The sequence below is a fragment of the Sciurus vulgaris genome (assembly GCF_902686455.1).
Source record: "Sciurus vulgaris genome assembly, chromosome: 18".
Classification (NCBI taxonomy): Eukaryota; Metazoa; Chordata; class Mammalia; order Rodentia; family Sciuridae; genus Sciurus; species Sciurus vulgaris.
The window spans coordinates 22,198,867-22,216,364 of record NC_136479.1 but is presented as its reverse complement, the minus strand read 5'-3'; the positions used below and the strand labels follow the sequence as shown (position 1 = coordinate 22,216,364).

Here is a 17,498-nt window from a genome sequence, read left to right as displayed (position 1 = left end):
TGCCCCTAAGTTTTGATCCCCAGTACCACACACACACACAAAAATTAAAAGTTAAAAAAAATATGAAACTATTAACAACACAGAAATGATCTCATCTCAGGTAGATGCTCTGGACAGGCCAAGACATGCATCCTTCATGCACCTACTGTGTGGCCAGGCTCTGAGCACGAGGCAGATTCATTTGATGGAGATGCTGGACTCAGCCCGAAGCTGCCTTTGGTGGTGCTCAGAGCCAAAGGGATTATTCCCTTAGGAGTCAGCTCAGAGGTGCCACCTGGGCATGCACCTTTGTTAATTCCCACCTTTACCTTGGGACCTCCTCTCCTACCTCCAAGGGAAGCAAGGGTACATCAGCAAGGTGGCCTTCCCTGCTCCAGGGAACTTAGATCTTCAAGGCCCAGCTCCTCATGCTTGAAGGGAGAGAACTGAACCCCTATGGAACAGGGGCACTCCTAGGCCTCAGGGCAGGAAATTCGGGCCCAGGGTTGATCTGGGAACTGAAAGGCAAAACCCTTGGGAGTTGAGAGGGGGGGTCAGAGCCTCAGAGAGGCAGAATGGAGTAGTGTGTACCAGGAGTCCCAAACAAAATGCCTCCAGGACCCAAAAGGATAAATTAAATGGGTGAAACTGGAATGAAATGAAGACAGTGGGCTGTGGCCAGGAGGGAATGTTGGGTGTGGCTGGAGGGTAAGCTGTGGAGGATGTACGTCACCCACAGCATTGCAATGAAAAGAGGATCTTAAGGTCACTTTTCTTTTTTTTTTTTTTTTTTTTTTCGTACCAAGGATTGGACCCAGGGATGCTTAACCACTGAGCCACATCCCTAGCCTTTTAAACTATTTTATTTAAAGACAGCGTTTCTGCTGAGTTGCTTAAGGTCTCGCTAAGTTTCTGAGGCTGGCTTTGATCCTCTTGCCTCAGCCTCCCAAGTCACTGGGATTACAGAGGCGTAACCACTGTGCCTGGCTTTAAGGTCACTCTCGAACCCAGAAATGGGTTGGCCCTTACAGGAACCTCCAAATTGAGAGCTGGTTGGGGAGTGGGGCGGGGGCAAAAGGGTGGCGGGCAGGAATCTATTACCAGAGAAAAAGGAAATGGATCTTGGGTAAGCAAAAGCAACACACACCCTTTCTTGCAGAGGGATGGATTTCCAGGCAGAAGGGACTGCATGGGCAAAGGCCCAGAGGTAGAAATGGCTTGCATCGTGTGGTATCAGATTTGAAACTGGAATTGGAGAAAGATGAGATGGCTAGGAGATGAGCTGGCTCCAGACCACAAAATGATAGGTCAGAGGATTTGGACTCTGTCCCAAGAACAATCAGATTCAAGCTGGAAAATGAGATAAGCATATTTGCAGTTTAGATCCAGTCCTCTGCAGGAAGATGCATTTGAGGGGGCAGAGTGGAGGCAGAGAGCCAGGAGGAAGCTGTCCAGGAGGGCTTGAACATGGGTCATGCCACTGGGGTTGAAGAGAAAGGCAGGCAGGCAGAGGACAGAGACTCTGCAAAGGCTCAGAGGCAGAGGGAGCCCTTTGGGTTCAAGGATGGAAGGACAATGGGGTTTGTGAGGGTGGGGAGTGAGGAGTGGATGGCAGAGAAGGAATCTCACACCTCACTTGGGATCTTCCTGTCCATCTGGCTACACTCCTCCTTGCCTGGCCAGTCTCAGGTTGAGCCTGGATCATTTACCCAGGTTACCCCATGCCCCTATGTAAAGCCAACTTGGCAAATGTGCCCATCAGATCAATTTGCTAAATGAAAATGATGTACTGCCATCAGTATATGATGCACCAATGCAGAATGGTGGATGAGAAAGGAACAAGAAGTGACTGAGTGCCCTGGTCCAGTATGTGTCCCCTTCCTTCAATTAATGCTTGTGAGGGGTGGGCGTTAGCATCTTCATTTTACTCATAAGAAAATTGAAGCTTTATAAAGTTAAGAGAGCTGCTCAAGGTCACCCATCAATAAAGTGGAGGGGCCGGATTTAAAATGTCATTAATAAGTGTTTACTGAACACCTACTATGTGCCAGGAACTTTTCTAGGTGATGGATATGAAACTGTGAGAAAAAAATATATATCTGACCTCAGGAAGATTATGTTCTAGCATTTGGTTGGAGTAGAGGTGGGGAAGAACAGAAAATGAAGAATCCTTAAGGAAAAGATATAGCATGCCAAATCCTCTCGTAGCCACCAGAGGGCGCTAGAACTACATCATCTTCTATTTTCTGATTTCAACACTGGATTCCAAAGACAATAGCCAAGGTGGCAATGAATACCAAGTACAGCATCTGCTCAAAGCTGAGGAGGAACTTGAAAGCTGAAGTGGGATTTTTCCATCCACTTTTCCAGCTGAATATCTTCATCAGATCCTCATCGAACTGCCCAAGGTACCTCAGTGACTTTTCGAAGCCCTGTGAACTTCAAGTTCAACAGCCCATCGACACCTCCCCCTTTCATTTACTCACCTGCCCACTCTCTTCCATTCCTCTCTTGCTTATTCATTTACCCTGCCACCCACTCAGCTTCTACCCATCCTCCTCCTCCTCACCTACTCACCTGCCTGGCCACCCACCCCATCCACCAAATGCTGTTCCATCTATCCTCCTAAGCACCCATGTATGCTCCCATCCACCTATTTCTCCTCCCACCCCTCCCCTCCCCACCCGCCAACTAATGCTATGGCACCCAAACCTAGGCCACGCAGCCTACAGGGTCAAAAAGGTTAAAGCAGGTTGTCAGTTAGTCAACTGCCTCAATGGGCCACAGCCAAGGAAGGGTGGAATCATTAAAAAAACAGCAAGACATTCTTAGCAAACGAAACTGTATCTTAAAATAATTCAATTTTGGATTAAAAAAAATTCCACTGTGGTTTTATTCTGGGGACTCATACATTACTTTGTCGCTAGCCTTCCAAGACAATAGAGTAGGTAAAATTCCATAAATGTTTCAGCATCTCTATACTTTGTTCCAATGTCTTCCTGAGTCATAGATCATTTTGGCAGTTACTCAGTAACATTTAAGACCAGCTTTCTGAAGCCCTCAGTAGCCCAGGATTGTAAAACAAAACTAAATACTGAAGAAAATCTGACCCCAGGCAGGGCACAGTGGTGCTCGCCTGTAATCCCACTAACTCAGGGGGCTGAGGCAGGAGGATCATCAATTCCAGGCCAGCACTGGCAACTTAGCAAGACCCTGTCTCAAAATAAATAGACTGTGGATGTGGCTCACTAGTAAAGCACCCCTTTACTAGTTATTGAGTTATAGTTATTGAGGATTCAATCCTCAGTAACACACACACACACACACACCTGACCACAGGCTATGAATAACGTCTCCATCTATCATTGATTTTCCCCCAGTACATGTGAACTTCCCTTATTTCAGATATATAGTGCTTTTCAGATAACTGGAATACAGCACAGCACATGTGGAAAATTAGCAGGGCACAGAGATCATACATATCTCGAGTTTAGTGGTTCCCTGGGTAACCTCCTTCCTCTTTTAGTTCTTCAGCTAAACCAGGAGACTTACAAGTGCTATCCTGCAAACTGTGTTCCCATAGGTGTCTGAATGTTTTTTTGCTTTGGTGTTTGCAGTGTTGGGGAGGGAACCCAGAGCTTTGTGCACACCCCCCAGCCCTTTTTAACCAAGGGAAAAAAGCAAATAAGGTACTTAGTTCTCTTTCCCATCTTGCAAGATGACAGGTGAAAAAGTCTAGAAACCAGATGCTAAGTAAGGAGAAGGAGCTGAGAAGGCTCTCTCTCAGTTAAAAGGGGTAACCCTGAGGTTAAGGAGCCCAAGAAAGGCAGCCCCACTGCAGCCAAAATCCTGTCCTGGCTAGAGGAATTGGCAGAAACTCCCAATCTCTACATATTCCCCAAAGCCCACGTAGGAGAGGTAGTACTCAGCCAATGCTGAAAGGAGGAGGTTCTTCTGATACAAAACCACTTGGTGGTGACAAAAAACGGTGGTACCAGGGTGGTTAAACCTCACAAAATGCCCAGGTACTACCCTACTGAATGGAAACTGTGCAGCCTTGGCATAAATCCTTCAGTGTACAGGAAGACGGTGGGCATCACTCCCAGGACCATCTTGGTCATCCTCAGTGGGCTTGCTACTTGTGACTGGACCTCTACACCAGAATTTGTTATGGCCACCTCCATAAAGATTGCTATATCAGCAACGTGAAAATCTCACATCTCTCCGATGCTTAATTCAAGCAGCAGCTGCAGAAGCCCAGACACCAGGAAGGTGAGAAATATGGAGAATGAGAAATATGAAATTGCAGAGCAGTGCAAGGTTGATCAGAAAGCTGTGGATTCACTCATTTTACCCCAAATCAGTTATTCCTCAGCTCCAAAACCACATGCAGTGTGTCTTGCACTAACAAAACACATGTTGGTGTTCTAAATTTTTTTCTTTTTTGCTGGTGCTGGGGATCAAACCCAGGACCCTTTGCTTGCAAGGCAAGCACTCTACCAACTGAGCTATCCCCCCAGCCTGGTGTTCCAAATTTCTTACCAAGAACCTAATTAAGTAACTGATACATTTTTTGAAAGCAAGGTTCTTTGCTGAAATCATACACCAACATCTAAAGGCATTATTCCTATCTTCCTTTTTTATTTACTTATCTTTTGGTACTGGGGATTGAACCCAGGGATGCTCTGTCACTGAGCTACATTCCCAGCCCTTTTTAATTTTAATTATTTTTTATACTGAAGATTGAACCCGGGGTGCTTAACCACTGAGCAACATCCCCAGCCCTTTTTAAATATTTTATTTAGAGACAGGGTCTCACTGCTAAATGCCTCACTAAGTTGCTGAGGCTGGCTTTGAACTCACAATCCTCCTGCCTCAGCTTCCTGAGTTACTGGGATTTTAGGCCCATCCCACTACACTCAGCAAAAATATTCCTTCCTTAAAAGCTAAACACAAATTATGCTTCCTACCTTTAAAAAAATAGGCAATAAAATCCTGGTAAATCTCACTAAAAACCAAAAGAATGCTTAATTTAAATTTTTTGTACAATCTGTTTTATTTTCCAATCTGTTATGAGCCCAAAGGGGAACTCACTGAGACTTGGCAGTTTTTTTTAGATGAAGGACTACAGTTAATATATTTTTATATTGTTGGTATAGTGATTACCTAAATTGGACGTAAGATTTCAAGGGCCAAATCAAGTCTTGCACATTTTATTCCTGACTAATTCAGTGAAAAGTGTGTTGGGGAAAACAGAACAAGCAGAACTGTTTACACGATCTATGATTCAATGATCTGGTGATGCTCTGAGTATGAGAATTAAAACAGAATCCCCCTTAAAAGGTCCATCCATAAATTTTGATAGTTCATTCATCTCTTTTTCTATTTTTTAATTTACTTACCAGCATGTAAAATGAAAAGAGCTAAAAAAATCTCTACCCCTCCCACCTCCCTGAGAGAACCACTTCTAAAGAGTTCTGCTTTAAATTCTTCCAGCAGTTTCCTCTTGGATTGTAAAGATGGATCTTTTACAGCGTTAAGAATGTGATGTGAAGGCCAGTTGGGTGGCCCACACCTGTAGTCCCAGCGGCTACAGAGGCGGAGACAGGAGGATCGTGAGTTCAAAGCCAGCCTCAGCAAAAGCAAGGCGCTAAGCAACTCAATGAGACCTTGTCTCAAAATAAAATACAAAATAGGGCTGGGGATGTGGCTCAGTGGTCAAGTGCCCTGAATTCAATTCCCGGGACCACCCACCCCACGCACAAATGCGATGTGAAGGACGCAGTTTACATCACTCACACTTTTTCGCTTCTTTATTTTTCCTTGTGTTTTAAATTTTTTCTTCTTTATTTTTGGTACTTTTTTTCTTTTAAACAAGGGTTTCTTCTCAATGGTAAAGTATATAAACCTATAGTAGTTAAAAGTGTGACACTGGAAAGAAATGCATACTTCGTCAGAGTTTGCCAGAAGAGGAGTGCTTCCCTCACCATGCATTACAGCATGTCCCCATGCTAGAGGAAGAGACCCAAAGGTTGTTCAAACAGGTGACACCTGCTATGCACTCTTGCTACCAGAAGGGCACTGTTCATAGGACCTTAAACTTGAGAATATTCAGCTGATTGCTGCATATGATATGAAAATAGCAGATTTCGTGGCTGACCCAAAGCTGGGCCCATTCCGTACACTTCCTCTTATTCTGCTCCAGAATTCTTCCAGGGCCAAGGCGGAGACGGTCCCGCAGTGAACATCTAGATTACCTGTCCCGACCTCTTGGCTCCGCTAACTGCCCTCTGTGCTGGTATCTTTCTCCCAAGAAGTCCACGATCAAGACAAGATGCCTCCCAACAGTCTCAGCAACCCAACAGAAATAGAGCTTCTCCTCCCTCAGGGCTCCGCGCCAAAGGTCTGACCGGGGCCCTGATTGGTCACATGTCCAGACCTTAGCCAATCACACTGACCAAGGAGGATGGTCTCTGCTGATTGGTCAGCAGGTGGACATGTGACCTCTGTCTCCAAGGTGTCTTGGGAGCTGCTCACTCTGGTTCCAAGTGGGGGAGGTTGTGATGCCCTAGAGCGGGTTCAGTGTGGGGCCTCTGCGTCCTTTGTGCCTTGTGTCCTGCCCATAGCCCGTCGCACACACCCCACGGTCCTCCGTGTGCACTTTACTTCTGCGCCCAAGTCACTTACAAAAGAAACAGCAAGAGTTCCTGTGTGCATATCGGATTTGGGATTTGCAATCCGCTTCTAAGCCTGCTCCTTGTGTGAGGTTGTAGTCAGTGATGAGTCGAGAAACATTCACTGAACACCTACTATGTGCCAGGCCCTTGCTAGGTGTGGATCCATGGATTACCATAACCGATTACCATTCCTCCTCAAGTTGCTGACTCTAGTGGAGAGTCTCACAGTCAAGCTGTGATTCAGGGAGCCAATCAATTTCTTCCCTACCATCAGTGTCGCCATCTTCTGCATCTGGGACAGTGGTCCTCACTGGTTTTCGACTCCTGCTTTTGGATCTGCTAGAAGATCCTAACCAGCGTCTCCTGGGGAGTGTTCTCACCATCGTCCCCACCTGGAACCAGGACTGTGTTTTCTCCCTTCTTAACTGTGTGACTATGAGCAAGTGACTAAGTCTCTGAGTTTGGTATCCTCTTCTGTAAAATGATTCATGAAGAGCAGTTAGCGGGCTTGTTGTGAGGAAATAAGGGAGACACACAATGGGCCTGGCATAACACCTGGGAGATACAACTGAGAGAAGGAAAGGTTTGTTTTGGCTCCCAGTTTCAGAAGTTTCAGTCTATGGTCTGCTGAACATCACATGGCAGAAGGGTGTGGTGGAGGAAACATCTCAGCTTGTGGCAGATAGGAAGCAGAGAGAGAAAGGGGCACTGCTGGGTTGGGGTTGAGGCTCAGTGGTCTAGTGCTTGCCTAGCATGTGTGAGGCACTAGGTTCAATCCTCAGAACCACATAAAAAATAAATAAAATAAAGTTTAAAAAATGAGCACTACTTATGTTTTTGTTCGTAGTCTACTGCTATCATTATAACTTTAGTCTAATTCCCTCATCTTGATACTTTAAGGTATGATTTACATACATAAAATTCACCCCTTTAAAGTGTTTAATTTGGTGTTTTTTAATATTGTCCCAGCGTTGTGCAAACTATCACCACTATAAAATTTCAAAACATTTTAACACTCCCCACCCCAAGGAAATTCCATATCCATTAACAGTCGTTGCTCATGTCCCACTTCGCCTGGGCCACTTGCAACTGTTACTCTAAGTCCTGTCCCCACAGATTGACTTATGCTGGATATCTCATCTGAATAGATCGTACAACATGTGGCCTTGGGGTCTGACTTCTTCTACTGGTTTCCGGGGTCATCCATGATGCATCATGTGTCAGTATAATGGCAGAATCTTTCATTGGATGAATATACCTCATTTTATTTATCTGCTCATCAGTGGTAGGTATGTATATTGTTTCTACATGCTGCTATGAAAATTTATGTACTTTTTTTTTTTTTTTTTGTACTGGGGATTGAACTCAGGGGCCCTCGACCACTGAGCCACGTCCCCAGCCCTATTTTGTATTTTATTTAGAGACAGGGTCTCACTGAGTTGCTTAGAGCCTCGCTTTTGCTGAGGCTGGCTTCGAACTCTTGATCCTCCTGCCTCAGCCTCCATAGCTGCTGGGATTTCAGGCGTGCACCACCACGCCCAGCTTTTTGTCTGGGCGTCTATCTTCAACTTCTCTTGGGCAGACACTAGGAATATAATTTAAAATTTATGTTTGACTTTCTGAGAAACTGTCAAAATTGTTTTCCCAAAATGCTATGCCATTTTCTATTCTCACCAACACTTTAAGAGTCCTAGGTGAAGATGGCGACTTCCATGCAGCGGCTTATAGCGCGGAGACAAGCTGAAGCAAATAAGCAACATGTAAGATGTCAGAAATGCTTGGAATTTGGACATTGGACTTATGAATGCACAGGAAAAAGAAAATACCTCCATAGGACTTCAAGAACAGCAGAACTAAAGAAAGCTTTAAAAGAAAAAGAAAACAGATTATTATTACAACAAAGCATTGGAGAGACTAATGTAGAAAAAAAGACCAAGAAAAAAAGGTCAAAGAGTGTAACTAGTTCCAGTAGCAGTGACAGTTCAGCCAGTGATTCATCCTCAGAGAGTGAAGAAACATCTACCTCATCTTCTTCAGAGGACAGTGACACTGACGAGAGCTCCTCTAGTTCTTCATCTTCAGCCTCCTCCACAACCTCTTCCTCCTCCACTGATTCAGACTCAGACTCCAGCTCTTCCAGTAGCAGCAGCACCAGCACAGATAGCAGCTCTGAAGATGAGCCACCAAAGAAGAAGAAAAAATAGAATGGCTCTATCCATGTTGGACTGATGGACTGAAAATATCATTGTGATTCTCAGAAGAGAACATAGACAATGTTAAAGCCAAATAGATTAAGTGGTCAAAATTTCTAGAGTTCAAAAGCTTCTGCCGGGTGCAGTGGCATACGCCTGGAATCCCAGTGGCTCCAGAGGCTGAGGCAGGAGGATTGTGGATTCAAAGTCAGCCTCAGCAACTTAGCGAGGCCCTCAACAATCTAGGGAGCTCCTGTCTCAAAATAAAAAATAAACAGAGATGGGGATGTGACTCAGTGGTTAAACACTCCTGAGTTAAATCCCTGGTACCAAAAATAAAAATTTCTAAGTGTTTTACATTCTAAGAGCATAAAGGTTATTATCATATATACATATGACTTTTATTTTAGAGATGAATCTTGTTTTTCTTTTTTAATCTTTAAAATATATCTGTAGAACTTAATCAAAGCTGCAATCTAGTAAATATGTTTTTGTGATGAAACTTATTTTTTCTTCCTGTAAAATAAATGCCATACTTTGTTATATGTTAATGGTATGTGTCAGACAAGTTTTCAGGATAAGGCTTGGAATATCTGGCAATGAATTTCTAATGCTTTTGACTGTGTTACTATGTAAAATTTAATACATTGATACTATAACCTTAGGAGTTTTCCTACTGTTAATAAGTGTGCTCTATTTTTATGTTTATGTTCAGAAAGTTATTTTGACTTTTTGTCCTGATAAATGGAAGGGACCTATAAATATATTTATACCTTTTAAATGCAAAAAAAAAAAAAAAAAAAAAAAAAAGAGTCCTAGATTATCCACAGCCTTGCCAACACTGTTTTTGTTTCTTTCTTTGTTTTGGGTACTAGGGATTGAGAACTGGGGGTGCTCTACCACTGAGTTATATCCCCAACCCATCTTATTTTTTATTTTGATACAGGGTCTCATTAAATTTCCCAGGCTGGACTGGAACTCACAATTCTCCTGCCTAGGCCTCCAGAGTTGCTGGGATTACAGTTGTGCACCACCACACCTGGCAGCAAACACAGCTTTATTTCCTCCTTTCCAATTTGGATGCCTTGGTTGGGGATGTAGCTCGGCAGCAAAGTGCTTACCCAACACGTGCAAGGACCTGGGTTCAATCCTCAGTACTGTGTTTAAAAAAAAAATTAGCATTCCAATTTGGATGCCTTTTCTTTCTTTTTCTGGTCCATGGGTTTCCATCTACACACACATACACACATGCCTGACTGGGCCCATCACAGGTGCCCAGAGGGCACATACAAATAGACATGCATACACGTGTGCACTAACGCACTAGCTGGAGGGGTCTCTGGCTTAAGAGTCAGTACTAAAGTTTCTCATATGTCCCATCTGTTCTTTGTTTCCTTTTTTCTTTCTTTCTTTCTTTTTTCTTTTCCTTTCTTTCTTTTTTTTTTTTTTTTACTGTGGATTTGGGGATTGAACCTAGAGATGCTCTTATCACTGAGCTACATCCCCAGTTCTTTTTATTTTTATTTCTTTTATTTTTAGATGTTGATAGACCTTTATTTTATTCATGCATTTACATGTGGTGCTGAGAATCGAACCCAGTCCCTCACACATGCTAGGCAAGTGCTCTATCACTGTGCCACAATCTGAGCCCTAGTTCTTTTTATTTTTTTGAGACAGGGCCTCACTAAGGTTGGTCTCAAACTTGCGATCCTCCTGCCTCAGCCAAGTCGCTGGGATTACAGGCGTGCACCACCACACTGGCTTTTTTTCTGCCTTCTTTTGAAATCACCTATTATTTGTGTTTCTCTCTTTCTTTCTTCGTTTGTTTGTTCCTTCCTTCCTTCTTTCCTTTCTTTCTTTCTCTTTCTTCTTCCCTTCCCCCTTCCTCCCCCTCCCTCCTTTCCTTCCTTCCTGTCCTCCTCCTCCTCCTCCTTCTTCTTCTGATTCATTCTCTCTCTCTCTCTCTCTCTCTCTCTCTCTTTTCTTTCAAAGGTGGGGGTACTAGTATTGAACCTGTCCCACAAAAGCAGGGAGCTGAAACTTCGGTTCTTGTGTTCTGACAAAAGAAAATTTAAAGTCAGACACCAAAAGCCATGCAAGAGAACTTTATTATAAGTGAAAGTGAGGTGAAAGTAAAGCAAAAGTGAGGCTCAAGCACAGAGCACTCTCAAGAGAGAGAGTTAGCTGTCTCCGAGCAGAGAACAACAAAGGAGACAACGCTATCTCCAAATTTATTACTGTTTGATGTTTACCAGGAGAACTGAGGTCCTCCTTCAGCAACCTTCACCCATCAGGTGTCCAACTCCTCCTTGATGTCAGGTGGTGGAGTTTTTGACCTTAGTTGGTCCTCTCTTGAACTGTCATGGTGGCCATCCTATTTAGGGGGCTTTATCTACAAGTCAATCCTGTTAATGTGGACATTGGGGCCAGTAGCTTGTCACTGGCTCTTCGCAGTTCCAAAATCCATGGATATTTGTCACCGCTTGCAGCAACAACTTGCACGGGTCTTATGGGTGGTGGAGTGGAAACTGAGGCACTTCTATCTTTCTCTTTAGTGCACTGCTTTCTTGCTTGTTCATAGAGGATAGAGGAAATGAGGTTTACTTGCTTTGAGAGGAGAGAGAGAGAGAGAGACATTGCTTAAGAGAGAAACTTGCTACGCCTTAAAGTCCTGCATCCTGTGAACTAAGGGTACATCTACCTAAGGTGCCCTAGTGACATGTCTCAGTTCTCCGTTCCGCCATCTGCCTTCCACCGCTGCCCCTACTCGCTACTGTGTTCTTTCTTCTGGCTTTTTTGCTAATGGCTTCTGTGGCGTGTCTTCTCTGGCTACTGCCACACCGCGTGTCTTCTGCTACTGCTTTTCTTCTGCTAATGGCTGCTGTGGAGTGTTTTTCCCTCTGGCTGCTTCTAATGGCTGCTATATCTCTGTCTCCCTCCGCCTATGCTTATATCACCTCCAGGAGGCGGAGAGCAGGGCCATGCCTCTTACGCAAAGATTAGGCGAGACGCTCCGAGCAGGCAATTAGTGCTGGAGAACACATGTGCATACATTGTGTGCGTGGACGAGAAAATCACCTGAGTGTGCTTATGTCAATCGACCTCCTCGCTGCTGGTGTGATCAGGCGCCATCCTGGCGCCGCCAACATGGCACAGCCCCCAACAGTAGCTGGCCAGAGTTACCTTAGAATACCTACATTGCTAAAGGACTCTTCCTTCCCAGACACTATAGCCACAATCCCTAGCTCTACACCAACCTCAATGGACCCTACCAAGAGTTAGTCACATTAATCCTTTTCTCTTGTCATATTTTCCAAGTAGCTCCTTTGCTTTTATTTATTTTCTACAAATTAGCTACCACTCTTCTTATGGGTCAGGCTATGTGGGCAATGACCAGTCTCCATTTTACCCTGAGACTCCATGTCACGTAAGAAATGCTACTCCTATGGGAATACCTGGCCTCTGTACCCATTGACAGTTGCTTGGCATAGCATGTTTGACAACACAAAATGGCAATTCTTTTTTTTTTTTTTTTTTTCACATAAGGAAGCATTTATTTGAGGTTTAACATGAAATCATACAAATAAAATTTGTATAAACACAAATCCACATTGAGTCATAACACAGATAGCAAAGGACAAAGTAAAAACAAAGAAAACTAATTGGCGGCTATATACAGTTGGGACACAGTTGTGCCTTGTACACTAGAAAGTCTTTTACAAAATAATCATCTTAGATCAACAGAAGACCAATCTTCAATGTCGTCCTGCAAGATGGGTTTCTTTAGCATCTCCTATTTTCTCCAATGTCCTCCTTTAGTATGGCTGGTAATTATTTTGGTGATTGCCACCCCCTCAAGATGCCTTGCCATAAGTGCTCTGTTGACCACTGTAGTCTGCATATCCCTGTCCATATCCATAGTTCCCATAGTTATACCCAGTATAATCATATCCGCCATAGCCACTATAGTTCTGATCACCACCATAGGCACTATTGTAATTTCCATATCCTTGATCATAATAGTTATTAAATCCTTGGTTCCAATTTTGGCCCTGACCTCAGCCATGACCCCTAGTGCCACCTCGTCCACCAGCTGCAGCACCTCTTCCTCCTTTTTGTTGTTGCTATTGCTGCCTATATACCTCTTTGGGTTGTGCAACTTTGATTTCACACTTCCCAGAACCAATTTGATGATATCTGCTTTCTAACAATTTCTTTACTGGCTCTTCATCTTATATGTGATAAAACAAAATCCTCTTCTTTCATTTGTTTTTGTATCCATGGGAAGTTCAATATTTTCAATCTCTCCAAAGGCTCCAAAATATTCTTTAATTTGTTCTTCAGAAGTATCTGGGCTCAATCCACCCACGAAAACCTTTTTAGGGGGTTCTTTCCCTTTTAAAGCTCTGGCCCTTTTAGGGTCTATCAATTTGCATCCAGTTTGTGTTCTTTCAGGTCCAAAACCTTATCAACACTAGCAGCATCTTTGAAAAGCACAAATCCAAATCCTCTTGATCTTCCAGTGACTGGATCTGTTTTAATCGTACAGTCTACAACCGTCATCCTGCTGATTCTTGCTGCGTTGATCTTGGATCCCTCTGTGAATTCCTCTGTTGCTGTACTCGTTCATGTCCTCCATGGTGGTGGAGCTGTCGGCAGGGGGGTGCTGGCGCGCAGTCCTGGTCGCGGCAGCAGCGGCGGCAGAGCGTTGTATGGAGCTGGATTTCACAAAATGGCAATTCTTATACAATGTAAGATTGTTCTCCCTCTGGGTTCCATTTTTCTCGGATAGTGTACCCTAACATTTGTTTAAATGTTAGTAACCATTCTCTGATTGTCATGACAACAGCCACTTATAAGTAATATACTGACATGCTTTACTTATGGTATAAAAGCTGTACTCTAACTCTGGAGGGAGTTGGAGGGTGCAGACTTACAGTCTACCTCTCTGTCCCGCCAGCTGGTAAATAAAGACGGTTCTGTCTCCTGCCTTGAGATCCACTTGGTGATTTATTGTAATCTCGCCATAACACTCTTTACTTTCTCATCCACCTTGAAAATGTTTAAAGAAGACCCTAAAGCAATTTAAAGAATACTTGTGACCTTACCATGCATTTCACTGCTCATTTCTAGCTACTTCCTAAACAACCCAGGGGTGCTCTACCATTGAACTGCATCCCCAGTCATTTTTATGTTTTATTTTGAAAAAGGGTCTTGCTAAATTGCCCGGCCTGGTCTCAAACCTGCAATCCTCCTGCCTCAGCCTCCTGAGTTGCTGGGATTACAGGTGCACACCACCAATGCCTGGTATTATCTGATGGCCACTTGTATGTTCTCTTTTATAAACATGTTTGGGTCTTTTACCCATTTTAAAATCAGGATATTTGTTTTTGGTTTTGGTTTTCAAGTTTTTTGAGTTCCTTATTTATTTTGGATATTAACCCCTTATCACATGTATTGTTTATAAATATTTTCTCCCAAGATGTATGTTGCCTCTGCACTGTTTGTTTCTAGTAATCTTTGATTGATTTCCAAATATTGTAAATTTTACTTTGTTGAGCACCAGATATTGGCATAATCTTTAGGATTTGTTAGGTAGACCAGAGATCAGTCTGGGGTTAATTATTCCCTCCCCAGTGCTGGGTGAATTTTGATTGTTCTCAGCCTGACTGGTGGGAAAATGCCCTGGTCTTGGCCTTGTGTGAGTCCTGGGCACTGTTCCCTCTAATCCTTTCAGATGGTTCTTTCCCTGGCCTTGAGTAGTTTCCTCACACACGTGCTGATTAATTCTCTGCCAAGCACTTGAGGGAACCCTCTGAAGTTCTCTGGGGCTCTCTCTCTGCAGCTCTCTTTTCCCTAGTATTCATCGCCAATTCCAGCTGCTGTGCTCTCCTTGGACCCTCACCTCCATTTCTTCCACTCAGAAAGTCCTCTGGGGTCCACCTCACTTTTCCCTCCTGGCTTAGGCATCGGGAATTCTTTTGAGAGAATAAGATGGTCAATCCTAGAAGGACAAACCTGGCACGTTTTTTTTCTCTCTGGGATTTCATTGCTTTCATTATTGTTTGCCATTGTCTGATGTACAGTTTTGAACACTGTTGTCTTCCTGTTTATTTTGTCTTTGTTATGTCTATGTTATGGTGATGGTGGTTGTTTCCAGACCGGGCCCTGTTCCTCCATCTTGCCAGCATTGGGAGTTCTTTAGCAGTGGTTAAAAAGTTCCTCAGGTGATTCCAATGTGCAGCCAAGGTGAGAGCCATGTTTTCCTCCATCAGATAGAATCTTTGATTATTTCCTTCACTCCATTTCCTCTGTTTTTTCTTTCTGGAAATTCTGTTAGATATAATTTGAATGAATTGATCTTCCATTTCTTACCCCCCCCCCCCTTTTTTTTTTCCATTTCTTTATCCTTTTGTGCTACATCCTGAGAGGTGTCTAAAAATATTTCCTCCTGGTGGATCCAAGATGGCGGACTAGAGGGAGGCTGCATTCCTTGTCGCTCCATAACTCAGGTATCAAGGATATCTGTTTCTTGGTAAGGCAGTTTTTGCTGTTTATCAATCCCCTGCTGTTTACCCCATTTGTCTGCTGTGATCACCTGCAGTCTGCCAGCATATGGATACCTTTTCGAGTGTAGCTTGCTCACTGTCAGGCACCTATCATCTGCCATTTACCTGCCTCTTGCCTGTCCATGGCCTGCCTTTCACCTTTCCATCACCCACAGCCAAAGGTTCACCTCCCGATCATCCAACAGCAGTCAGCAAACTGACCACAGACAGCCAGTGGAGCACCAGCTCCCTGCTGTTGCCTGGAAGTTCACTGTCACAGTACTTGCAGGTTTGGTTACATGTGGGGGTTTCCATCCTTATTTCAGATAAAGTGGACTTAAAGCCAAAGTTAGTCAGAAGGGATAAAGAAGGACATTTCATACTGCTTAAGGGAACCATAAATCAGGAAGACATAACGATCATAAATATTTATGTCCCAAACAACAGTGCATCCATCTACATGAAACAAATCCTTCTCAATTTCAGGAATCAAATAGACCACAACACAATAATTCTGGGTGACTTTAACATACTGCCATCACCACTGGATAGATCTTCCAAACAAAAACTAAACAAAGAAACCATAGAACTCAATAACACAATCAATAACCTAGACTTAACAGACATATATAGAATATTCCATCCATCAGCAAGTGAATACACTTTCTTCTCAGCAGCACATGGAAACTTTTTGAAAATAGAACATATGTTATGCCACGAAGCAGCCCTTAGTAAATGCAAAAAATAGAGATACTGCCTTGTGTTCTATCACATCATAATGAAATGAAATTAGAAATCAATGACAAAATTAAAAAAAGAAGAAATTACTCCAACACCTGGAGACTAAATAATATGCTATTGGATGAAGCATAGATAACAGAAAATATCAGGGAGGAGATAAAAAAATTCTTAGAGGTAAATTAGAACAATGATACAATGTATCAAAATCTCTGGGACACTATGAAAGCAGTACAAAGAGTAAAATTCATCGCATGGAGCGCATTCAAGAAAAGAATAAGTGGGCTGGGATATAGCTCAGTTGGTAGAGTGTGTGCCTCGCAAGCACAAGGTCCTGGGTTCAATCCCCAGTACCGAAAAAAAAAAAAAAAAAAAAAAAAAAAAAAGAAAGAAAAGAATAAAAAGTCAACAACTAAATGACCTAACATTACAGCTCAAAGTCCTAGAAAAAGAAGAACAGAACAACACCAAAAGTAGTAGAAGACAGGAAATAATTAAAATCAGAGCTGAAATCAATGAAATTGAAGCAAAAGAAACAATTCAAAAAATTGACAAAACAAAAAGTTGGTTCTTTGAAAAAGGAAACAAAATAGACAAACCCTTAGCCACACTAACAAAGAGGAGAGAGAAAACTCAAATTACTAAAATTCGTGATGAAAACAGAAAATCATGACAGACACCACTGAAATACATAACATAATGAGAAACTACTGTGAAAATCTGTATTCCAACAAAATAGAAAATACCAAAGACATCGACAAATTTCTAGAGACATATGATCCTCCCAAACTGAACCAGGAGGACATATACTATCTAAAGCATTTTTATACATAAGAGATGAAACATCTGAAAGGGAAGTGAGGAAAACAACTCCATTCCCAATGGCCTCAAAAAAATAAAATACTTGGAAATCAATCTAACCAAAGAGGTAAAAGAGCTCTACAGTGAAAACTACAAAACATTGAAGAAAGAAATTGAGGAAGAACTTAGAAGATGGAAAGATCCCCCATGTTCTTGGATAGGCAGAATTAATATTATCAAAATGGCCATACTTCCAAAGGCGCTATACAGATTTAATGCAATTCCAATTAAAATCCCTATGACATTTCTCATAGAAACAGAAAAAGCAATCATGAAATTCATCTAGAAGAACAAAAGACCCAGAATAGCCAAAGCAATCCTAGGCAGGAACACTGATGAGGAGGTATCAAAGTACCAGACCTTAAACTCTACTGTAGGGCAATAGTAACAAAAACAGCATAGTACTGGCCCCAAAATAGACAGGTAGACCAATGGGTACAGGATAGAAGACACAGAGACATACCCACATAAGTACAGTAATCTCATACTAGACAAAGGTGCCA

The 17,498-nt window shown here is 42.8% G+C and overlaps 1 protein-coding gene and 1 pseudogene across 2 annotated transcripts; one reads left to right on the top strand and one right to left on the bottom strand.

Annotated features, from left to right (window-relative positions):
* Positions 1–8,356: 8,356 nt before the first annotated feature.
* On the top strand, positions 8,357–9,253 carry LOC306649474 (uncharacterized protein; the record flags this gene model as incomplete). Its single annotated transcript, XM_079120502.1, has 1 exon — positions 8,357–9,253. One exon carries the CDS (start codon positions 8,357–8,359, stop codon positions 8,858–8,860), a length of 504 nt encoding a protein of 167 aa, XP_078976628.1. The 3' UTR covers positions 8,861–9,253.
* A 3,130-nt stretch (positions 9,254–12,383) lies between these two features.
* On the bottom strand, positions 12,384–13,568 carry LOC306649470 (heterogeneous nuclear ribonucleoprotein D-like; annotated as a pseudogene). Its single transcript has one exon. The product of its transcript is annotated as a heterogeneous nuclear ribonucleoprotein D-like (transcript).
* Positions 13,569–17,498: the final 3,930 nt, after the last annotated feature.